The 25,937-nt window shown below is 47.2% G+C and overlaps 1 protein-coding gene across 2 annotated transcripts in view; it reads right to left on the bottom strand.

Annotated features, from left to right (window-relative positions):
• Positions 1 to 25,937, bottom strand: part of CPNE3 (copine 3) — a 444,306-nt gene that overhangs the window by 211,650 nt on the left and 206,719 nt on the right. For both annotated transcript variants that reach the window (XM_069621306.1, XM_069621305.1), the window contains exon 6: positions 6,209 to 6,292. In XM_069621306.1, coding sequence (XP_069477407.1) covers positions 6,209 to 6,292 — 84 coding nt within the window. The remainder of the gene's footprint in view (positions 1 to 6,208; positions 6,293 to 25,937) is intronic.

Raw genomic sequence — 25,937 nt, 5'->3', positions numbered from 1 at the left:
CCCCATAGAAATGCAGTGACAAATTTGGAGAAATGGGTTTGAAAAAAATGTGTGGGAATGCTGCGATGAGTTGGCCATGTACCGTTACAACATCCCACCTAGTCGCGAAAGTATTTTTAAAAGGCATGGCGCATTGGTAGTGCAGGACTTTATATAACTGTCAATTAGCAGAGTTTCCTGTAAACCTATTTTCTCAGTATCACTACTAGTAAACTATGCAGGAAGTAAAAATCTTGCCACTGGCCTACAGAGACCAGGGCAAAGATTGAAGCGGGAGGGCAGTTAACAGGCAATTACAGGTATCTTCCCCAATATGCCCTGAATCCATACTTTTTTGTACAACATATATCACGATTTAGACAGAGGACACAGTTAGCAGGCAATTAAAGGTGTCTTCCCCAATGTGCCCGTAATCCATAATGTTTTGTACAACACATATCACGATTTAGACAGTGACTGGATGGGGAGTTCCGGCAGACAAATATATAAAGCACTGGCTTGGCTCACAACCTTTCTTAGAGGGAGAGTTCAGAAAGCGCTGGCCCCTTTCAAATCAACTAAAAAAGAATCGCCTTTAGGTTGCCACAGGGCTCATCACTTAGCCTGTCACAGTTCATTATTTATATGAGGCCACTTGTGATTTGAGCCGAGCGTCTGGGGCCATGTTTTTCATCTAAGATTGTATTAACAGTTTTATTTTCTCAATATAATAAATGACCCCAAAAAACAGTACACCAATAATGAACGTCAAGCCATCCAAATTCTTCTAGAGAAAAAAAGGTAGATGTTACAAGCTACACCAAGTCAAGGTTTAGCAAGAGAGGAAGGGGGGCTTTCACTCCATACCTTCAAAGCACATGCCCAATAAAGCAAGAGGAGATACCCAAATGGTACTTCACTAATTAAGTCAACATGAGGCAGAATGTCCTCAAGTGACTCTACACCCGAGACACAGATCACTAGCTAGGATCATGCGAGCAGGGTGCAGTCCACCAATGGAAACCTAGGCTAGCAGGGTTTCAGTTTACAGGTGGCTGGTGGCTGTGTGCACAGTTAATAGGCACTCAATCAATTACAGCAATCACAAATGTTCTGTGGGAAATAAACTTTCAAGGATCAATCACAGCAATAGGTTTAAGATTAGCCATAGCTGTGGGTGCTGTCCCAGGCTAGAAGGGACAATACTACTACTATAAGGAGAAGTTGTCAAAATAGGTGTTGCTAGGAGACTGCTTTACTATGTAACGAAAGAGAAAGGAAGCATCAATTTGCAGACATAGTATCAAGCATGTATAAGTCTCCTGGATAGATGTCCAGGAAAAGGAGGTCGAAAGGAACCAAAAGAGAAAAAGCAGGAAAAAGGGGACCCATTCAATGGGAGATCTGGCAGACCCAGAACTACCTTCTCAACCGAAGGGAAAGCCGGTGCAATGGAAGCCTACACAATTTAGCAAAGGAACATTACAGGGCTCATAGCACCAACCTTGGCAGAGCAACCTCATCTGAAAGAGACATTTTCAGTCCTAAATAAGGAGCCCCATTTGATAAGAGACAATGAAGCAAACAGAAAGGTAGAATAAGAATTACATACAATCTGACAGAAAGAACATAGCTTATAAAACAACAAAGGTGCAGAGATGAAGATTATACTTCCTCTGACTCACAGAAAGGCAAGACGCAGGGATCAGGGTCCAAATGAGATGAGAAACCTTTGTGGAAGGGAGAAAAGAAGGAAGAGAGAAAAGGCAGAAAGCATCTAAACAAGCAAACAATGGAAAGGGTCCAGACCCTCAGGATAATTCCAATAACTAAGTAAATCCGTGACTGAACTACGGTACTTTTAGATGCTGAGTCAGACATTTCCATATGTGGGTGAAAAACTCAAACAGCATTGACTTAATATACCAACATAACTACTCCCATATGGCAAGTGCTAGAAAACAATGGAAAGCCTGTAGTGGCAATTCACCTATAGGGGGAACAACCAAAGGAAATGCTGACACTTTTTTGCCCTAGACTACATTTAAAAAAGGATGGCCCGTCGTTTATATTAGAGGAAGGCTTAGGATAGAAGATGTTATTAAACAGACTTTTTTAGAAGAAGTTGAGGGACATACGTTACATAAACATGCTGAATGCTGTGCTGTGCTAACAGCTGTTCAACTTTTAAAAACAATATAGGTCATGACACTGACTGTCCAACACACAGTGTACTAAATACCAAGTTCACAGAAACAATATCCCATCAATGCAGAAGCCATCCCTCACATGAAAGGGATAGGAGACTAGTTCTGGGACCAAAGAGTTATAATTTAACAGGCAAGTCCATATAAGTACGTCCATACATGCAGTGGGTAAACTAGATTTCACATACCATTTAGTTCTAGACTACAGAGCACCCAATGCACAAACATCCCGCTGATTCCTTCAAAATCTGCACAGTACTGGATGGTTGAGTAATAGACAGAGGTGAAAATAAAGAAATGTGCTAAAGTTAAGGAATGTTCTTTTCACACAGCCATTTCGATCCACAGTGTTTCCAATACAGTGTGCGCTCCTCCCAAGGCAACACGTTTGGTTCACATAAATTCCTCACGGCTACAAAAACAGGCCAGGGTCCTTCCCAATCAGAATAGGGAACCTATTGGAAGGCAGCCCAAATTCCTGGCAGTATGCGGATGACATCTATTGTACAGATGGTGGTTTGAAAGCCCACTTAGACAGGGTGAAAACAAAATCATGAAAACACTGGATTCATAGGGATAGATATTCAATTTAAAAACAAATTTAACATAGCCCAAAAAGAGGTTACATGTTTTTAATAATCATTGTTAGATTACCGTAGGAGTCGCTCTTCACAATTTCTACAACAAAGTGCACTCTTGCAGAATACCTGCACATTCAGAAAGCTTTGGCCCATGATTGGTTTATTGAACTATGGTTGTACAAATGCACAAACAATGCAGCATTGTTAAAACCATGTTATGCAGCAGTAAAAGTGGATTTCCATCCTGTGGATTGGAAACACACACATTCTGCAACACATTTAAAATGAAATGACTCACGGCCGTCCTGTTTAAGACAGAACCACTGTTAAAGATTCTTGGTCAAAACGCATTTGCATATAACATAAAATAGCAGGTGTATTTGCAGAGCAAGCATTCAACCTTCCCCTGCCAAAGGAGTGCAATTAACAGATGGCAAGATGTTTATTGTTAGTCAACTTAATGGTACTCATTTTATTGACCTCAGAAGGAGGACGCCTGAGTGGACCTTTGTAATTTTGGTAAGACTAAACCAGTGCATGCACATGTTTACACAAAACCAAAACAGAAGTTCACTCCAGAAGGTAAGATCTTGCCTGAAGGGCAGGAATGGGCTCTAACGGCCAGGAAAACGATACACCTGAATACTCCAATAGTTTAGCTGAAATCAGCACTATGCGCAAATGTCTTGAAGAGTAAAGCTCTATGCACTAGATGGACTCCATTAAGTTACTCCTGGTGTGCTGTATCATTTTAAACCAAAGTTAAAGCAAAATTGTGATCTTGAGTGGACCTTAAAACCAAAAGCAGGGAAGCAGGACCAGACATACCAGACACACACAAAGCACGTACTGAGCACCCTATGCAAAACTCCAGCAAAAGTGCATGTCCTTTGATGGCTATTTCCAACCTGAAGATGCGGGAGGATGGGCAACAAAGAGCAAGGCTTGAACCACGATATGCAGCCATTTTTAGTATGTGGTCCTCAAAAAGGCATTATAGCAGTAAAAAATAAAGCTGCACAGCTGTGCACCAGAACAAAAGTTTAAATAAAATAGTTTACTGCTGCCAGCCTGTTCAGTACACCTCACACACGTAACTGGGATGTCGCTGAAAGAAAAGTTAAAGGAATGCATAAGTGCCTGTAGTACTCCACTATAGATGGCTTGGGCTCCACTGTAAAAATAAACGTTTCCTGCAGCGGTAGCCATAGCGACTGATCACTGCAACACAAGCAAAATAACCCTGGCACCTGAGTGAGACAAAAGGGCCTCACTCACCCCAAAGATCATCTAGGATCCAGACACTGTGTAGAAATGATGGGGGGAGGGGAGCAGGACTCAAATGAAGTCAATGGAGGAATGTTCCAAAAATGAAAACTTTCCTAACACCTTCACCAACTAACTCTTTTCTTTACATATTTCTAGATTTTTTTCTTTCAGTTTTGGAATATTATGTCCACTTTCCACATCCCTCCTATTTTACGTCTTACAAATTATGACACCTTTATTATCATATCATACACCTGCCACACATCTCATCTCCCCACTGTCTACTTTTGTTCCATTTCATATATTCATCTTTCATTAATAATACCTGTGGGACTCACCTTTCTGTGTCTTGTCAGTGCACAATTGAGTATTAAGTTACGCATTTTACTGTAATATGTAATCCTTTGTCCTATCCCCATCGCCTTTGGGCCAATGACTTTCCTTTCCCTCCTTTAACATGACGTATTCCTGACATCATTCCCATTCTATGAACGTCAGACCATTCATTAAAAGAAAACTTTACAACTACTTGTTATCAAGATTATTGACGGTGATTCAAACACAAGTAACAGTAAGGCTATTTTCTCTAGAACATACCTAGCAATGCATAAAGTTTGATGTCTTAGTCAACTGCTGATTGCTGTTTTATTACTCAACTGGGCTATATGATGTACAGTTGCTTCATGCTTGAGGCCAAATGAGAAGAAAAACAAATCTAATCTAACCCAAATGAGGAATTTATTAACTGGTGCATCTGTTTGTGATTTTTCGTTAAAAACTAGCACTGGAGATGTAGAATCTCAACCTCCTTCACTCTCTTTGTATGCATCACTGCATATGACTGTCACCGTTTGTGAGACTATCACGATGGTTCTCTCCACCTTGTGCACGTGCCTGTCACTGTGTCTCTGTATTGTGTGGGTGATCCTGTCACTGTGTGCACTCACAAATCTCTGAGGGTATATGGGTGAGTGTGTGTGTGTATATGCCTTTTTGTCACTGAGTGTGCCCCTCTGTGTGCATCTGTCTTTGCTATCAATGTGTGACCCCTGTACTGAGAAGAAACAAGACACAATAATCAGTTCAATGGAACGGTGTCCACTAGGGAAGGTCTCAAATCATGCGTTTGCTGTCTGTGCCATACCAGAGAAGAACTATGTATGTGCATTTCAATCTGATCCCACGCATATGATCGCTCCATCCCCAAATGCCAGGCACATCTGCTATTCACAAGAGTATCTACAGCAACAGCGGTCACGCGCTTCTGCCCCGCTGAGCATCACCAGTGAGAACTGCCCTAAAATGCAGTGTCTCTGTAGGTGCAGAGATCACTGTGGGTGTGCCATGATGCCACAAGGGTCAAGATTAAGCATAAGGTTAACACTAGGGTTTCTTTAGGTCTATCTATGCTCATGGGTATCACTGGGTCTACCCTGTATGGGGTCTACACGGTATGTGTTTCGGTGTGTGTTTGTCTTTGTGTCAATCGCTGGGTGTTTGCCACTGTGTCCATCACTATAGATAACTGTCCTTTATTCGTTTAAAAAAAATAAAACCTATCCACTCAATGCCCTCCTGATTCCCAACAAAAAAATACATAGATCTATAAATGGTGGCCGAAACATGATTCACACTTAGTAACACTAAAGGTTGCCACGTGCAAGGGTTTAATGTCGTCAGAGAAGTTCCTCTACTTGCCACACTGTTATTGCTTAGGATGCTCACTCTAGCAGGCCCAATCCTTCACTACATGCCTGCACTTGGCTTAATAATGCAAGCTGCTTGAAGATATCAAGTTCTTGATATGACTGATAATTTAGGTAAATTAGGAAGTCAAACATCTTCCATGTGCGTGCATAACAGCTTTGCCAGTGAGTTGAGTTTTCTAGTGTCCTGGGCATTATATACATGTATTATGTTAATGGGCAGTTGCATACATACATAAACATGCACACATTCATACGAGCCTAACTGTAAGTAAATATATGCATGTTGGTTCGCTTTGTGGTGCCCTGAAACTGAAGTAACACAAAAGACACCTTTTTTCTGTTTAATGAAATATAAAATGATTCCATACACATATTATGTATGATAATATTCCCATGGTACGATTACACATATTCCTAAATTAGGTTTCCAACTCTATCGCCATACGAGAAAATCCCGTCTTACCTCTGTTCTGTGAGCCAGCTGCCACCTGCAATCTGGAGTCTGCCTGTAAAACTCCAAGTAAGGGTCAGATTTCCCAAATAAATCCTACAAATAATAACATATAATTAGCCCAAGGAGAAATTCATACAGGAATACATTTTTAGTAATCTGCTTCATGCAATAGGAATGTTCTAATGTCATGCAAAGTGTTTGAGTCTGTGTCTGATCTGAGAAGTGCTACTGTTTGTGAAGTAAGATTGCTGGAAACACTTAGTTGGATTTACAGGAAAGCAATAGTTGGATTTACAATGTGAGTAAAAAAGCAGACGTGAGGTGTATGGCAAAGGTTGGAGATCTGAGGACTGCACATGTGATGCGCACGAATGGTGGTGGTTTAGTATGCCCATGTACGGAGACACTAATGTTTTGAGACACCGGACCCAGATGCGTATGTCCAGAAGCTTGGCCAGTTTTACCGCAGATGTATTTTCATGATTTGGAATCGGTGGTAAGTGGTGCAATATTGACGTATTAGTGGAGATAACCCATGCTTACTGTGGGATCGCTCGGGAGACAGATAACAGTGTGCTGTATGATTTAGCTTCTGCGGAGACAAACGGAAAGGGTGTCTATGATCTGAGGATGACCTGTCATTATCAATAAAACTTTACATTTGTTTTTGCCCCTGAATGTTAAAGCTTGTTGTATTGAGCCACTGCATTGGAGAACTATTTGGAACGATACAGCTGAATAGGAATTACAATTATGACTCCAATCAGCACCAAAACTGCTGTGGGCCCACCAGTCAGGCGGGATGGTGTGGCTGGAACTAGCCAGTAATTCCAAAGAACTACGCACCACCTGTGCACTTACACAAGCTTGAGTATTGAGGCCATCTTGGTGCTTGAATAAAGTGATTGCTCTCTCTGTTGTGTGACTGGTGGACCACCAGGTCTCACAGCCTGAGACAATGCGGGAGAAACCTAGACAAGATCTGCAAACGGGAGTGTCTTGAGCCCCTCTGTCTGATTCTCTCAGTGACTGCTTGTAGATCAGATCATCTAATCTCCACAGGCTGAGCGCCTCAATGGCGTCAATTCACCAAGCACAGTCATTATTCACTGCTCCTGGATATGCGTCTTGTGCAAAATGAAAACTGCTGTTGTGTTACAGCCCACCATCTGCTTCACCAGCACTGTTGGACAACCTCAGCGACTAGCACAGCAACTACTTAAGGCTTTTGACTGCAAGCCCAGTCGCCAATTAGATCAAATCTTCGGTCGCAAAGCTGGCACGAAACCTCCTCCCAGAGGGTGAGCCTTGTAGACGTGTCCATGGGATCACTGGGTCTTGGAGAACTAATGATAAGCCTTGCTGCAATTTTTAATTAACTATTCGACCTAGAATTAATGGAAGACTGTGGAATCTTGGGGCACTAAGTAAATTCTTGACTGTACAGTGCATCCTGATAATTAGGAAATAATGTCCTGCTGGGAAGCGACTAATCTGAATGTATTCAGTCGGCTGACTGCTTTCAATGCACTGTAACTAATTAGCCAATGTGTTCGTATTGAATCTCCGCTTAGTCACTGAAGTCACTGAAAAATGCACTTGCTGATACTCAAAATAGTGATCTGAACAACTTTAATGCACAGATGTATTATTTTTGTGTGGGCATCACCAACCCAATTAGTCTATGGAGTATGGAAGCACAAGAGACTGAATTTTCAGAATGAAGCAAATAAAATCCTACTTCACACAATTTACCTTGATTGAAATGCGTTCTCCATCAACTTTGAGAGTACTGGAAAAATGCCTCAAAAAATGATTAGCATTCGTCTTTCGAAAGATCACATTTTGCAGTCAGTAACTCGTATCGCAAAAATTACCCTGAAACTGTTCACACGCCGATACTAACCTTGAGGCTGTTATCTTAAAAAAGCATGAAAGCGGTAGAAAAACCAAATCATTTAGGAGTACTGACAATAAATTAATATCCAACATATATAAAAAAAAAAGTGACACAGCAACAGATTAAAAGAAGGAATCAAGAGAGCAGCAACAGGGGTTATAAAACAATAAAATGAAGACTATCTTTGTGAAAGGTTTAATCGATGTGTACCAGAGGGTGAGGCAACGAGGCGAGGGAGAGCGGCTTGAACCACTTACTGTTACACGAAGAATGCCCTAAAGGCTAGGCAAGGAGAAGTGAAAGGATAAAAAGCCAGAAGCTTGAAGCAGCAAAACGAGTTGAAATTCGGCCTTTATTCAGAAAGCAGGAGGAGGCTCGGTCTAAAACTGCAAGCAAGGTGAGGGGAATGCTTGCTAATAATGCTAGTATGAAAAAAAAGACTGCACAATAAATGTCATAGTCACAGGAGTTCAGGTAGGAAAAGGGAACCACAAACTCACAGACACCAAGGGTAAGGACACCCCTGATTTAACATCATTCGTTGCTAAAGATAACAGGTAACGCCAGAAGTGAACCATTGGGTGTTGGAAATAGAACACAGAGAATTAAAAGGGAGGGAGATTCCGCTGAGCTATAATCCCGGCCAATGCCCACATATGAAGGGAAATGTGTATGGGATCATTAAATGGAGCATATCTAGAGCAGCAACCTCCGGCTTTGGAGTGTATTGACCAAGCAAGGAATGTGTATGCAGAGTTCTCTATGGCAATGGGAAAGCAGCGATTACAAACAGATAACCCAGGGAAGCACACTCATGTATGGCATCATTCTCAGCATTAAATGTACTACGCTTGTCGACACTTCAGTACTAGTGGATAACTGGGGTTTTAAGGACTTTGTAAAGTCTCGAAAGAGTTTAACAATCATATCCCCCAGTGTTTTGCATTACAGCACAGGGGTGAGTCGCAAAATGCCAAAACCCCAGTTTAAACAATGTGGGGTTCATATGGACTGAAATAGCTCAAATACTATCAATCCAAATTAGTGAACGTACTGGGAAGTTTCCAAATATTGTCTAGGGAAACAGGGAACACGGAGGCGCGACAGTTATGCCACATGGAGGAAATATGTGGTGGATCATTTATCATTGATTGGTAAGCCGGCGGCGGCTGGGCTTTATGATCCGTTGGCAGCTACATGGTATGATAAGAGCTGCGCCAGAGATCAATGTGCCTTGCCCATTAAGCAAACAGGCGGCCCGGGAAATTCAGGCAGGGGCACACAAGCCGCGGGTAGCCTCTTTAGTCATCTTCTTCTGCTCCGACACAGAGCTGACACACTGCAGCCAGTCATATTTCCTTTCCACGGTGGGTGACCGACCTCGCTGCGAGCGTTCTTCCACTTCGTCACAAATGTTATATCTGGACCGCGGGGGCCAGACACGCAGTTGCTGGCAGTGCCCAGACGACACACACCGTTGTAGGAATCACTCTCTTGAACTGTGGTCACACGGTCGAATTATAGCCTGGGGGCACCCAGACCATTCCATACTTATGGCCAGAGTTGGACACTGGTGCAGAGTTGCCAAGCAGGGGTTCTGCCTGTTACATGGGGGCAGCACTGCCTCGCAGGGGCACTGCCATGGTGGACAGCCCTGCAGAGGGCAGGCTCTCTGCCTGGGATGCAGCGCTGCAAGGACCACATATCACGCAGGAGTCTGGTGGAGTGACTGGTGAGGAGGGAAACCGGTCGTCCTTTTTATTACATTTGTCACTTGGTGCACAGACACGTGACACCAGCACAAGCCCTCAGTAGGGACTTGTTTCTTAAAGGGGGAGCACAACACATGCGTTACCAAGCTTCAAATAAGTTGAGGGCAGCTTGACCTGACAATATTGCCATAGCTGCTCAGCACGTTGGTATGGGTGGGTGGCATGTAAGTTACTCTGGCTTTACAAAGAGGCTCTTCTCCAGTAGAAGGTCCTGCTTTCAAGTAAAAACAATGGCAGGTGTATCAACCCACGTTCAAGTTATTATGCTGCAATATTTGGTGCTGTGGGCTTAGAAAATCCAAGATGGCTGAAAAGCCCACATTTGCGCCAGAATCCAGGAAAACTGTGCAGTTTTTGCGCACACCAAAATGGTCGCCTGACCTGCCACCCACCAGTACGAGCGTGATGGGCCAGAAGCGCCATGAGTGAAACGTGACGCCAAAGGAGAAACAGCAGTGCCTGTTAGCTCAAAAAGCGCTTTGAAATCACCTTTGTTTCTCTGAATGCAAGCTCAAAATGCCTATTTCAAACATTGCAAGATAGTCAAAAATCTTACTGAACACCAGCAGATGTCTGGTAGAATGAAGTCTTGTGTGCATACCAAATCTGGAAAGATGAAGAGCCTAAAATAATGTTCATAACAAAACTGGATGAGCTGTGGATGTCAGCAGCTTAAGTGAAATGGGATTTAAAGCCACTAAAATCGAAATGTTTAAAATAGGTTGTCACATAGGTTGCAACTGCTTAAATGTCATGGTTTTGAACTTAGAATCAGCATTCTAGATGCATGTGTCAAAATTGTAAGTTTGATTTGAATGAAGAAAAATGGGAACAAAAGTGACCTTTGGCTGAAGCCTGACTTAAGTAGATTGGATTCTGCCCGGCAACAACCCCTGACAGGAGTTGAAACTTGCCAGGCAACTGCATTCAAATGCCTGGCCTGCCTTCTGCTGCCCAACAAAAGGAGATTACACCTCTCTGATTGAATCAGGGGAGGGATACCTGGGACTGCAGGGAAACAGAACAATGAATTTCCCTTTGCTCCAAGCAATTGCTAAATCAGGGGGTCGTAAATGTCTTCCTCTTGGAAGGAACTGGGAGGGGCGCTGCCTCTGTGAGCCAGCTGAGCTTGGAGGAAGTGGACAAACCAGAAATTCCCCCATGTGCTTTGGGAAAGCACACCCCTCTGGGCCAGAACATAATTTTAAGAAGATGGATAATTCATAGTACAAAATTGTCAAAAGTATATCAATAATATCATTATTCCTGTGATTTTTCTGTGCACATTTTAAGAGGTGTTAGGACTCTGTGGTATGTTCTCGGGGTAGAACCGGAGAATAGGGTATTACTCCAAATGTCTGTATGTTAAAAATCTGACACTTCATCATCTGATGCCCATATTCCTTGCGCACATTTGTGTAAATTCTGGAAAGGTTTAGAGGTTGTGTTCTGGATGAAAAGGGCAGAATTCTGTCAGAAGTGACCACAACATCTTACAAAGAATATGTTAACTGGACATATAATATTAGAAAAATTGTACATAGATAAATATGTATTGGAATCAAAAATAGATTTGTGTGCAAAGTGACAAGGGGAGTGTTCTTTATGTATGCCATAAAAATGATGCCTGATGACACAGGATGACTCAGAATTCAGTTCCCCAGTCACGCGACAGAGAGTCCTCTCGCCTATCAGGATCCTCAGAGGGTTGGGCATTGAAAGTCAGCCTTTCCACCCATTTTTAAAAGGCATAAAAAGAGCCACTGAGACCCAGGTAGAGACATTCACTTTCGACTTCAAACTGATTTCTTGCGAAGCGCTTTGCCAGAAGACTCCAGAACCAGAACTTAGAATCCAGACTTCAGAACTTGTAGCAGAGGGGCCTGAACCACAAGCTGAATCCATTTTCAGCAGGCCTAAAAAGCTTTTGAAACCTGACTCTCAACAGCCGGGTGAGCTGTTTTGATTCTGGCCTAGAACCCTGTGCCAGTCCCAGAAAGCAGTGCTGTATCCAGAACCAGACCCAGAAAGCAGAGCTGTATCCAGAACCGCAGACCAGACCCCTGTGCAGTGCCAAGAACTTTTGCCAAAACCAGAGATCCAGACCAGCAGAGCAGAGCTGACCCAGATAGCTGTGACTTCAGAACCACCCGCCAGAAGTCCCGTCTAAACCTGTTGACCAGATCTTGACGGCCTATTTCAAATTTATAGTGTGAGTATCCAGCCAGAACTGTGCAAACCAATCTCTTAGTTTAAAATAATCTAATTCAAACCATTTCGACCTATCTAGAACTGCATCATAGAAATTGTGTGTCCATTCTGTGATTTCAAACCTGTGAAAGTGTCATGTGCCATTTGAATCTTACTTTATTTCTGAAAATCTACCTCCACTAAATCGTCCGTATCTTTTGAACCATACATGCTAGGAACGAGATTTAACTTTCATTTTCAAGCTAAGATCATTAGTATATTTCATTGCAAATCACATTTAAAAGTATTTCTGCCTGTTTTAAAGCATACCGGTTGCTCTAAGCTTGCTAGGGGGTAACTGGAATTTGAATTGCATTTTGATTGTATTCCTGAGGACTGTGTGCTTTCCTTCCATCTCCTTATATTGCATAGGTGGAGGGTGAATTGCCAGAAGAGGAAAAGTGATTATATTATCTCTTGTTGAAACCATATCAGTTTATTTATGTGCTGCATTCTTTTCCATCATTGCATTTCCTTGAAACCATAAAAGTATTCTCTGCTACCTTATCCTTTCTATTCCAACTCCTAAGTAGTTAAAGAAGTGTGCTAGTGTAATATTGTCCATTGTTGATCACTGTCATATTCATAAGTGTGCTATCAAATATTAATTTATTCATACAAGTGTGATATATATATATATTGTTTAATCTTTCCAATAAATCTTTTAATTTGCAAAACAAACCTACTTCTTGGCTCAGTGAGGTCAGGGGGATTCAAAGAGAGGGGCGTTATACAAGGGTTTTTCATCCAGATTTATGAACTTGTCATAAAAATATATAAATAAGGGCTACCCTTGGGCATCCCAGACTAGGCATTGACTTAGTTGGAGTGCTTTATTGAAGTCACTTTACAGAGTGGGGGCTTGAGCCGGGACATCTGGATTAGATCTACCACTTGTGCAGCTTAATACAGTGTGCTAACTGACAGGATACATAAATCCTGTTGGATCACCACGCTGTGTTACACTGTAAAAGCACCCCTCAAAAGAAGGACACTCTAAGGAGACGGTCTGTATTGCAAAATAAAATACTAACTTCTGTAAGTCAGGAAGGAAATCAATTTCCAGAATGACGACCTTGGTAGATATCAAAATAGCCAGAGAGCACCTCTTACATAAGCTATTTGTGAGAGGCGAATGGACGGAACAGGACCAGACGGTGTGGTTGCAGGCAATCGCACCCCAGATCACTGCAACAGGGTCAGACATATGGAGAGATCAGGGTCCATTACATGTGGCCCTGAGTGAACTATATATGGACCCTAACGCCAAAGATGAGCACGACAAGATTGTCAGGATAGCGGCATATTTATATTTATATATGGGAGCCATACAGGACAAATGTGCTGAAGGCCAAGATCTGGCGAATAGGCAACAGATGGCATTAGAGAAGGCCCAATCTGACCTGGTCTCTTCTGAGCAGAGGCTGCACAGCAGCCAGGAGTCAGAAAATGAAAGTAGACAGTATCTCATTAAAATCAAAGAGGATATGGGTATCCTGCAACAGGAAAAGTCTGACCAGGATACCAGATTTCTGGCCTTGCAGAAGGAGTACCAAGAAGGTTTGGACTCCCTACTGCAGAGCCAGAAAAAGCTGGAGCAACAACTGGACTTCAATAGGGCATGCGCAGAGCAGGTAGTCACCCTGCAAAGCCACCTAGATAGGGAGAAGGCAGAGAGCAACAAACTGATTCTGAAAGACCTGGATACCCAGAGAGAATTTGAGGAAGAGCACCAGAAAGGTGGTGCCCTTCAAAAGCAGAGGGACGACCTGGCGGCACAGAGGCAGGGTCTTAGTCAGGAAAGGGACATCTTAGGCCAGGAAGTCTGCCACTTAAAAAGAAAAATAGAAGAAAATCACCTGGCCCTTCAGGGACTGGGTGACCTCCACAAAGAGCATCAAAACTTGTTGGAGCACACCAGGAGGATGGAAGATGCAAGAAAGGAGCAGGTCAATAGGGATGGGACTTAGGAGGTAACCCTCCTGCAGCAAAGACTGGCCCAGTACTCCAAGACTAACCAGGAAGCACAGAGAGAGAATGAAGCTCTCTGCCAGCACAATGATAGGCTCCAGCAACAGGTAGCCATGCAGGAGAGACTGATAGAGTCTAGTAAGGCCTTGGTTGAGGAACTGAAAGCACAGGCTCTGGCATTGAGCATAACCTCAGGAGCCCTAGTACCAGAGGCCTTCACCTCTCCCAGCCCCTGGACTCTGCCACCTCCATGTCCCCTGGCGCACATGAGCACAGGACCACAGGGATGGCAGGTTACTATCCAGCCAAAAGTATGGGACTCATAGGCCAGTACCACCCAGGAATGGATGGGTGGGCATCCGGGTATGGGCACCTAAGTACAGTGCAATTTAGTGGGGAACCCCAGGTGAGTAGGCCCACTAAGGGCATCCTAAAAACCTCTGCCCACTTAGGTCAGTGGGGGGGTACCCATCAAATCCTAGCAGCAAGGATGGATCTGAAGACTCCTCTGAGAGTCACAGAACACAGGAGACCAGGTCCCCACATTCTGCCAGCAATCCCCAGGCTCGCAGAATCCGGGAAAACCTGGAAGATCAGACGGGCACCTCTGGGAGCAGTGCTTCTGAGTCAGAGGATGAATGGACCAGGGTTACCCGAACCAAAAAGGCCAATAAGGCAAAAAGGGCCTTGCTTAAGGACCCCTTAAAACAGATTAAGGCAATAAGGAGTGTCATCACCCCTTATCACAAGAACACCAAGTATTCTGTTTGGGAACACTTGGAGCTTTACGAGCAAATGATGGAGTCTTTACATTTGAAGGACAGCAGTAGCTGCATTCAGTATGTAAAATGGACATTCTCCCCAGAATACACCAGTTTCTTTGCGGGGCTGGAGGACCAAAACCATATAAGATGGTCCACATATAGGGCGGCCATCTTGAAACATTTTTCTGTTCACCAGAATGCCCAAGAGGCTCGCAGGGCAGCCTACAATTTGCAATGTGGGGAGGATCAGGCCCCACAAGAATTTGTGCAGGAATTGAAGCGTGCTTTTGCGCAGACTACCAGAAGGGTGCGCACGGACAGTAAAGAGTTTGTAAATACGTTTTTCCATGCTTTGCCCAAATACATCATGACCCAGCTAGTGAGAGATTTTCACGAGAAAAGATCACTAGACTGGGTCATTGAACAAGCCACCCGAATCTATGAGGTGCAGAAGCCCCTAGAAAATAGAAATAACGCCCAAAAAAGTCCCAAACCGACCAGCACCCCTGCTGCTGCCAAGGTGGCAGAGGTAAAGGTTGCCCCTCGTTTTGGATTTAGAGATGGGGGGGCCTAAAAACCTGCCTGCACCGAATAATTCTCAGCCCAGAAGACCCTCCGGCCAGTCACAGACACAGAGTCAAAGAGGTAGTCCCACAAATGGGGTCCCTCGCTACCCTGACTATGTAAGTCCCCGCTACAAGGGAAATCGACCCATCCTGGGGTATGTGTGGACTCCAACCAGGCACCCAACCCAGGGAACTTCCCTCCTAACTTCCCACAGGAGGGCAGAAATTCACCAAACCCTGGGCAGAAAGTTTTCCCCAGGTATCCACCCAACTTCCAGCCTCAAAAACATCCATTCTTCTTTCCCCAATTCCCTGAGCCCAGACAACCTAATCCGGGAGAGGGGAGGCCAAGGGTGGAGGGGTACCCAAATCTTCCCAACCCGGGGTACTACCAGAGAAGGGATAGCTACCTTTCCCGGGATCAGCCCAGGAGAGAAAACAGAACCCCGTATCAGCCTGAGCGGGTTTCACAGTTAGAGCGCCAGGTCCAAAATCTGGCCCAGGAGCTGGGTCGCGTGCTGAGGGCTCAGCAGAACCCTCAGATGGGCATGCCGGCGCAGAATGCCCCAAACTCTGAGTATGGTGCTCCAGAACAATGACGGGGGCAGCACCCCGATAACCCACCCGTTCCCAGGGAGGAGGCACAAGGGGAAGGGGGGTGTAAAGCCTTGGAGGAAGCTTCCTTCCCCCCTTGTAAACAGCCCCTGGAAACCCAGGAACCGGAAACAAAATCTCCTACCCCTGAAAGTCTGCCACCCAAGGAGCAGAGAGGAGGTAGGTAGGAGAAAAAAAAGGGCCCAAACAGACCCATTTTGTGGAGGAGGTACAGATCTTCCAATTTGAGGGAGAGGGATCATCAGAGGATCCTGGGAAAAGGATCTACTCCTTCAGAGATGGGGCTCTCCTCCCAAAGAAAAATGGGCCCCAAGAGATCCAAATCCAGACTGGGTAGATGTGGGGACTGAGCTAGCACCGCCCATCATCTCATCCCAGAACCAACAGCATCAAAATCCCCTGGTTCAAACCCATTCTGGTGACTGCCTCCAAAAAGGTGGGGGGTGGCCCAGAACCGGAACCAGTGAAACCCACAACGGCTCTGATTTCCAGTTGCCAACTTTTTCTTGCAGATTCCCATGACTCGCCACAGAATTTCTGCCCAGATCTCTTCTCTCGCAATGTCCAAAACAAAAAAATTAGCCCAGCAGTTGTCCAAAAATTTGCAATATCTGTGCCCCTTTGAGGAGAAGGAGGGAAGATACTATGCCCCGGTTCAAGTGCAAAGGCTTCCCGGTCCTAGCTGCCAAACTATGGAACGCTATGCCACCATACCTTAGAGCAGAACCCTCATTTTGGACTTTTAGAGCCAAAACAAAAACATGGCTTTCCAACAAAAACGCTGCTTAATGCACTTCCTCTCTGCATGCCTCTGTTGACCACCTGTAACCCGGTCTGCTACACCGTTGTTGTTTTATCACAGTCTGTATTGTATATTTTTGCCATGCTGTAACTGTTTCTAAGTCTCCGGCGCCCAGCTACCCCAGGGTTCGGTGCGCGGTACAAATAAATAAACTAAACTAAACTAAACTAAACTACAATTTTGGCACTGGTGGACACTGGATCCCAAGCTACCCTTCTGTCCAAAAGGGCCTTTGATGAACTAAATGCAGGAAGGGGGGATAATTACCGTATTCCTCTCATCTCTTTTCCTGGACAAGTTCAGAACTTTGACGGGAAGGAAATTCCCGTCGAGGGGACTGCAGATTTGGACATCAAAATTGGGCGACACAAGGTGAAACACCCAGTCACAGTAGTGACTCCAGAGGGCACCCCTGGTTTACTAGGGAATGACCTCCTGAGAAGGTTGTCACCCCTAATAGATGGCGTAAACAAGGTCCTCTGGACCCAGACTAGCCGGCCAATAAAATTAAAACAGAATGTCAACCATGTTAGTTTAAACGGCACCTGCCACATGGTTGAACAAAAATCTGACCAAGGGAGGCCACCAGGGGGCGCGGGCAATATGGCCGCCTGAATCTCAAGCTTCCCACATGGCCTCGGGAAACTCACGGAAAAACATGCCTCAAGTGCTTTTTAACCCCATCTATCAGCGATCCTTGAGAAGGGGAACCGCTGTGGACTACTCAGAAGCTGGTCCGGACTTCGTAGGTGCCCCCGTTCCCGAGATAATGACCTGTGAACAGCGACCCCCCTGCGCCTGAGGGAAGGCCCCGGATGGGAGCCGCACATCGCCTAGCTGCGTAGCGGTGGGAGGAGTCGAATTCCCCAACCGCTCTGACTCGTGCACCGAGGCCTGAGGTCCTCTCGACGGCTCGGACGGGCCATGCGGAGATCCCCTTCAGCGGCTTGGGCCACACGGCTGACGGCCCCCGCCTCTCCGGACATCTCAGAGGAGTCCCCACGCCGGATGCGGCGGGTAATCCGATCCCACCAGAGAGGAGTAACGGCCCGTGCAACCAACACACAGGGCCCAACGCCGGGCGGGCCTTCTGAGAAGTTCCAAGGGCTGCCGGCGACCGGCCCATCCATCATTGGGGATACGGGGGCACCACCGCCACACCTACTGCTCTCACCACCAGTGTTTCGTCTGTGCCCGAGCCGACGCGGCGGCGCACCGCGGAGCCATCTCAACGGCCCACGTTTCCGCACCTGACCACCACCCCAACGGCCTACCTCCCCACAGCCCCCACGGGGCTCCGGATTAGTGGTGGAGGCGCCCACCCGACCACCGGAGAAGGCTCAGGCCGTCGCGGGAGCGCGCCTGGGCCATCCCGCCACCCGGCAGACACCTCAGGAGAACCCTATAGCTTGGTGCGATCGACACCCATCAACTGGAGGGAGACCCTTGCGCAATACCAATACACGCCTGGGTCCCTCGAAATGGAGACCAGCCCTGCAGCCTCGCAACCCCCGGACATGAATGCCATACAGAGCAACATCCAAACGATCCTGGAAGAGTTTAGGGGTATGAGGACAGACATGTTGGGGCCAAGTTGGCGGACCTCACGGCCAAGGTTTCAACGCTGGAGGATCGGGTAGAAGGGGACGAGTGCAACCAGGCATTGACGGACATCCTCGAGGCACAAATGGAAACTAGATTTCAGGAACTGCACCTCCGCGAGGAGGACCTCCAGCTCAAGGTCGACGACATGGAGAACCTGGAGAGGAGAAACAACTTGAGAATTTTTGGCCTTGAGGAGACGGAGGGAGAGACCCCGGTTGGACTTGAAAGCAAAATCCAAGACATCATCAGGATTGTCCTGGGGTTGGACTCGGGGGAGACTCTCCTGCTTGATAGAGTCCATCGGGCCGGCGGGGGAGGGTGGTAGAGGTCCATGCTCAGCTCTTGCAAGATTTCACTACTATAAGGACAAGGCTAGGGTGTTGGAGAGGGCTAGAACCCTACGGGACATTCAACATGGTAACTCCAGGGTGACGATTTACCAGGATCTCTCGGCCCTCACTCTGCAGCTGCGAAAGAAATGCGGCACCATCACCAGGTGGCTACAAGAAAAGGGGACACGCTATCGCTGGGGCCACCCATTGCACCTAGCATTTGAATGGCAGGGCCAGAGGTACCAATTAGTCACGGAGGCGGAAATCCGAAGGGCCACCGAGGATCTCACAGGCAACATCGCGGGACCATCAGAAAATCGGGACAAAACCAACGGAGACCGCCCTCGTGCCCCTCGAGGCCCAGACCTCTCCCCAGGGAAGCTAAAGGTCAAAGGCTCACATAAATTCCGAAAAACCAAACATCCACCCACAGACCAAGGAGATCCTATATGAGCGTACGAGCAGCAAACAAGGCTCGCCTTTCTGTACAGAAGGCCTGATCCACACCCCACAGGAGCACGCGACGATTCATGGAGCCTGCCGTTCATAGTGTTTTTGCCCCATGACCTGTGGGGAGTTCTTTGTTTAATTGACTTCGGTCAGGGTTGAAGTGTTGCCCATTTCGAGGCTGTTGTATTGTTTCATAGGAAGCTGCACGGCGACTCCACACAGACAACGGCCAGCGCCTCTCCAGGCCTCATGTCGTGATACGCCCCGCCAGGGGCAAAGGAGACACAACCAGGTACCGGGGCCGTGGGGGGGACCTGGCTCAGGAGTCGCTACAGCCAGTTCCTCACCGTGGATCAGAAAGGGCCGGTACTTAACGAAGAGAGACAGGTTGGAAAGTGCTACACCTAAGAAAATGTTTTCCCGGGGCCAGGGAAGCGATCCTGGTGGTTCGTTGCCAGTCACATCCCCACCCGGGTACCCGGCGGCGAACGCCCCACAAAACGGGTAAGGGTGGTAGGCGGGGGGAGGGTGGAAGGGAGGGTTGCCCCCGTGGGGCTCGAGGGGCAATGGTAAACCAGCTCAAACTATGGACACTTTTTTTGCAACGGGCTCCGAGTAGTAGACACTTAGAGGCGATTTCATTGCGTGTAACGAAAAATGACAATGATTGAAGCAAAGATAGGCACGTTGAACGTCAAGGGCCTTAACTCCCAGAATAAGAGATCTCTTACGAGCAACATGTTCCGTAAGCAACACCTAACGGTTATTTTCCTACAGGAGACACATTACAGGCAAGGCACGGAATCGAAGATCAACACCTACACCAGAATCGACGTTTTGTTAATCTCGGAAGAGGGGAATGGGGTGGCACAACAGCCAAAGGTGGAAGCCATAACTTGGTCAGACCACAAACTCCTCATAGCGAATTGGTCACTGCCCATCTCCCCAAGATCTTCCCGATGGGGTTGCAATGATACACCCCTCAGGGACCCAGTATTTCGTGATTTCATGAGGCAGGAAATGCTGGCCTATTTTGAGACAAACGACACCGGCGAGACGGATATGTCCATGGTGTGCGATGCCACAAAAGCCACTTTCAGGGGCCTTCTCATAGCGGAGGGTTCAAGACGTAAACGGGAGAGAGGCCTAATCGAGGGTAAACTCTGCGCAGAGTTGGGCGCTCTGCGAGCCAGATTGGGCCTCCCGGGGGTGGATCGAGGGGCTCTCCTGGAGGAGATGCAGGGCAAAAGACAGGAACTCTATACGGTTCTCATAGGGGAAGTCATCAAGAAAATGAGATACACTAAGCAGAGGTACTACGAACGGGGAGATAAGGTGGGGACCCTACTGGCGCAGAGGGCTCGGGGCTGCAGGGTTGAGAGGGGAGTCACTAGTCCAGGGATGGACTGGGCGGGATTCACGGGGGCCGCGAGGAAATAGTGGAGTTTTTCGCTGACTATTATAGCAAACTCTATTTGAAAAAGGTAGGCGAATCACTGGAGGACATCCGCTCCTACCTGGCAGAACACCCTGTGCCTAGGCTGTCCGATGTGGAGCTAGAGGTCCTGGAGAGAGAGATATCGGAGGAGGAGGGCGCCATCAAAAGACTGAAGGTGGGAAAGGCACCGGGGGAAGACGGCTACACAGCCGACTTTTACAAACAGACCCAACCCGTCCTGCTGAAGCCCCTGGCCAAATTGTTTAATCAGATCAGGAACCGGGAGTCCATCCCACTGACATTTTTGCAGGCCCTCATCACAGTTATACCCAAACCCGGCAAAGACCAGACGGAATGTGGGTCTTATAGACCCATCTCACTCCTTAATCTGGACGCTAAGATCTTTGCCAGAATCCTGGCCACCAGACTTGAGGGCTGCCTCCCGCCCCTGGTACACCCCGACCAAGCGGGATTTGTCTTGCACAGGCAGGGTTCTGATAATATGCGGAAGACGCTCCATGTGCTTGCCTCGAGAAGGGTCCGTGACGAAGGCGCGCTTCATCTGGCCCTTGACACGGCGAAGGCCTTTGACAGGGTCAGCTTGGCCTTGTTGAGCAAGGTATTCACGACCCTGGGTATGGGCCCGAGGTGGCTGGGTTGATATCCGCGGTCTACTCCTCCCCCTCCGCTAGAGTGGTGGCAAATGGGACCGAGTCGTGGACATTCCCCCTCGAGCGTGGTACATGGCAGGGATGTCCTTTGTCCCCCCTAATTTACGCACTCGTTATGGAACCATGGGCAATCTCGATCCGCAACGATGCGGCCATCAGGGGAGTACAGGTAGGAGAGATGCAGTGCAAAGTCTGCCTTTTTGCTGACGATGCACTGCTCTATATCACAAACCCATCCCAAACAGTCCCCCGAATGCTGCAGGGCCTCTCGCGCTATGGGGACCTATCGGGGTACAAAGTTAATCTGGAGTAATCGGTGGCGTTCGTAGGGGGCAATTTACCAGACTCAGAAATGACCTTTGTTAACGGGCTCCCATTCGGGCTGAGAGACGACGGATTCCGGTACCTTGGAGTCCAGGTCACCCGTGACCCCGAGGGCCTATATCCGGGCAATTTCCCCCCCCTATGGTCAGCAATTCGGAAAGACATAGAGCGATGGTCAGGGTCGGGGTTCTCCTGGATGGCACGTCTCAACCTCATAAAAATGGTAATCCTTCCCAAGTTTTTATTTCTTTTCCAAATGCTCCCAGTGCTAATAACAAAAACGTTCTTCAAAGAAACGAAGCAAGTCCTCCTCAACTTTCTCTGGTCAGGGAAGAAACACAGAATCTCCTACAAGGTGCTGACCAGACCGAAGGAGGATGGAGGCGTGGGATACCCTGACCTTGAAACATACCATAGGGCCTCCCAACTGAGGGTCCTGGTTCACCACTTTGCCCGGGGACGAAAAAACAATGGGTAGCCATGGACAACGGGCCTCTCGCGCCCGTCACCATAGAGGAATGGCTCTGGGTCCCGAGGAAAAAGATCCCCAGAAGTGTCTTGTATCATCCAGTCCTAAAAGTGTTGTGGTCCCTATGGAAAGAGGGAGGGGGTTGCTACCGCTGTCTCACAAGTTGGCCCTCCCCCTTGAGCTGCATTTGGGCCCCCCCCTTCCTGGCCAAGATAGCGGAGCCAGCGGCGTACCAGACGTGGTTCGAGGCAGGACTTAGCAGGACTGGTCACATCTGGGTGGGGGGGCTCTTTCTTACCCCTGAAAGATCTGGAGGAGGCCCTGGGAATAGGCACCCTGTCCCCCTTTCGCTATCTCCAGCTTAAGGGAGTCCTGACTGAACCATCCTGGGGGACACCGTCAGGAGACCTCACAGACTTCGAAAAACTCCTCCTTTCGGCGAGGGGCTCCAAGGGAATAATATCCAGCCTCTACAAGCTCTTCCTCTTTTCTGTCCCGCAAGACCCCCCACCTGCATGCACACAATGGGGAAAGGACCTGGGTGAGGAGATCGATGACGAGAGGTGGAGGGAGATGTGTAGGCGGGCCAACCGCTCCACGGCCTCACTCCAGTATCGCCACCAGGCCCTCAAGGTATTGCATCGCTGGCAGTACCCCCCGCAGAGGATTGCTAGAATGAGGCCGGGGTACGATCCACATTGCTGGAAGTGTAGGACCGAAAGGGGGGATTATATTCACATGTAGTGGAGGTGCCCAGTGGTCCAAAACTACTGTGAGGAGGTTTTGACATGCATTAAGGGGATAGATGGGGTGGAGCGGCCTTCCTGCCCCTGGCTTCTCCTTTTCGGAATTGACATTGGGGACGATCATGAAAATACCCATGACCACATGCTCCAGGTCATGTTGGTGGCGGCCAGGTGCTGCCTGGCACAAAAATGGAAGAACCCCGGAATGCCCGGGGAAATAGCATGGGTAACCAAGGTACGGGCCATTTACGACATGGAATTCCTCACGCATTTACTTGACGAATCTAGATCCAACATCGAGGAAATATGGCTCCCCTTCTTCGAAAAATATGGCCGCACAGTGTAATCTTAGGCTTCGGACCCGGAGAACCCCCCTTTGGGGGCCTCAGGCCAGTGTTCACTGGTCCAACTCCGAGCCCCTCAAAGCTCGGCCCATAACTTCGGCGTGCCAAGTGCACAACATATAGACTTTGCTATGCTATTTTCGGAACCCGTCAAATACGCAATTATTGAGAACTTGAACTGGTAGGGGGTGTGGGGGTGGGAAGGGGTGGGGGCGAGGGGTTATAACTGGTTTCCTGTTTATTCATGTTTAAATATGCTCTGCATTGTTGTAACACAGGCGCGAAACCTAATAAAATTTGATTTTCAAAAAAAATAATTGGAATTTCACTTCCAAAACAAGCAAATTCCAGACGTGACAGTAATAGCAGTAGGACAACAGACCGGTGATGGGGGGTCCTCTCTATTTCTGAAAATCAACCTTCCTTCCAGTTTAAGGTGGTATTCCACACTGGAAGGAAACACTCTGAAATTCTTTACTAATCCACAATCAGACATTCCCACTCCAATAGTTCCGAAAGATGTGAAATCAGCTCAAAGCCTGGATGATATTCAGCAAATTGGAGAGCAGTTGTTCATCCCTGTTCAGTTAAATGATGGGAAGGACTCTGTTCTCGCCTGAGTGTGTGTGAACAACGGTAAGAGCTTCATCAGCGAAGCCATGTTCCGCCAACTCCCAAAAGAGCCAGCCATTCCCACATTCAAACTGATAGACAAATGGGAAATGGACCTGGAAGCACCCAATTCCAAACATTTCCTGCCAAGCAGGTGTATGCTCAAAATCTCCATTGGCAACAAGAGCATAGTCCATAATTGTTGGGTCGTGCGAGACGTCACTGCCGCCTTTTACTTAGGCAGTGATATTCTCAATCGCTTTGCCATTAGTTTGGACCTAATAAACTTCAAAGCTTGGTCCCGATTAGCGGATAATCCCATGGACTTTGATGATCCAGAAAAAGCATTTAGGTCAGCTCAATTGCTACCTTATGCAGTTGAAATTCAGATTAAAGAGGAAGTCACCATCCCAGAAAGGACCGACAATTCTCCCTGGAAGTGAAAGTTAAAAGAGGACAACAATTGAAAAACCCTGATGCTTATATTCATCTAAATGCTTCTCTCCAACAGCAAGGGTTGGGGGTAAACCCAACACCATTAGTCAACATAGAACATGACACCATTCCAATAGAGGTGGATAACAGCGACTTAAAGAGTATTACTCTAGCACAGGCAACATTATTGGAATGGCGGTTGATGACCGACATTTTTCCATTGATTTAGGAAATGAACTGTTAGGACCAATCCCTGAGGACTGTTTTGACAGTGACAGTGATGACAATACAACACCAGACAGGATCTTTACCCGGCATGGGGGGAACATCCTGGTATACACTTCATGCCCTTATGGTAAGGCAGATGTGACTTGTGACTCCAGAAGGGATGAGGTGATTTTCTAGGTCCATGAGGGCTGCCTTTCCCACCTGAAGCCTCCAGTCCAAATCAGCACCCTGACCAGGGACTTCTCCACCCAGCTGGAGGCCGCTGAGATAGCAAAACCAGAGGTCTTTCCAGGCTTCAGGCAGATGGTGGAAGAGAGAGGCAACCTAGCTGATGCCTGTGTGACTCTGGAACAGAAGCAAAAGTTGAAACAAGTTTTCTTGGATTTCCAAGATCTCTTTGCGGTAGACTCATATGACTGTGGTCGCACCGACATCCACACAACAACAATTCCCACGGACCCTGGCATGACTCCAGTGTTTGTGAAGCAATATCGCTTGCCTCTCGCATCCATGGAGTCCCTTACTGAAATAATTAAGAACCTTGAGTCCCGGGGGATAATCCGTCCAGTACACAGCACTTTCAATAATCCGGTGCTAGGAATATTGAAGCCAAATGGCCAGTGGAGATTCTGCGCCAGCTCAACAAATGGGTGCATACTTCCCGATGGCCTCTTCCCTACATTGACCAAGGGCTGGTCCAGATCCAGGGGTCACAGGTATTCACTGCAATAGACCTGACCAATGGATACTGGACCGTGCCTGTCAGTAGGGAGGACCAATACAAACTGGCTTTTACCTTTGGGGATCAGCAGTACACATGGACCCGGACTCCCTTCGGATACCTCAACTCCGGCAATGAATTCAACATTTTCCTACACAAGGCCATGCCCGACCTGGGTGCAAGGGGTAACCTGGCTTATGTAGATGATGTCCTCATCAATAGTTCATCAGTGGAGGAACACATAGCAGAGATACGTTATGTTCTGACACAGTTGAGGGCCGCCGGAGCAAAACTTTCCTTTCAGAAAGCACAGTGGTGTAGAACCTGTGTTAATTTCTTGGGGCATGAGATAACTCCTCAGGGTCTCTGTACCCAGGAAAAGAAAGTGGAAGCACTTCAGAAACTGAAGGTCCCCACAACTCTGCGGGAACTAAGGAGCCTCCTTGGACTGACTAATTACAGCAGAAAGTTCATTGAGGGCTACGCAGAGATCACTAGACCCCTGATTCATCTCTTGAAGGGGGGTCAAGTGGGAATGGGGTCCAGAACAATCCAAGGCAGTAAGACAGCTCAAAAGAAGCCTCTCACAAGCGCCCTGCCTAGCTTACCCTGTCAGAAACAAGGAGTTTATCTTGGAGACAGGGTTCTCTAATACATGCTTATATCAAAAGCATGACAAGGTCAATAAAGTAATCTCCTATGCGAGCAAAACTTTATCCTCTG

The sequence above is a fragment of the Ambystoma mexicanum genome, chromosome 5q (genome assembly GCF_040938575.1).
Source record: "Ambystoma mexicanum isolate Mex_15411 chromosome 5q, UKY_AmexF1_1, whole genome shotgun sequence".
NCBI classification, from domain to species: domain Eukaryota; kingdom Metazoa; phylum Chordata; class Amphibia; order Caudata; family Ambystomatidae; genus Ambystoma; species Ambystoma mexicanum.
The sequence above is the reverse complement of the archived record's forward strand: the minus strand, read 5'-3'. Positions and strand labels throughout refer to the sequence as shown.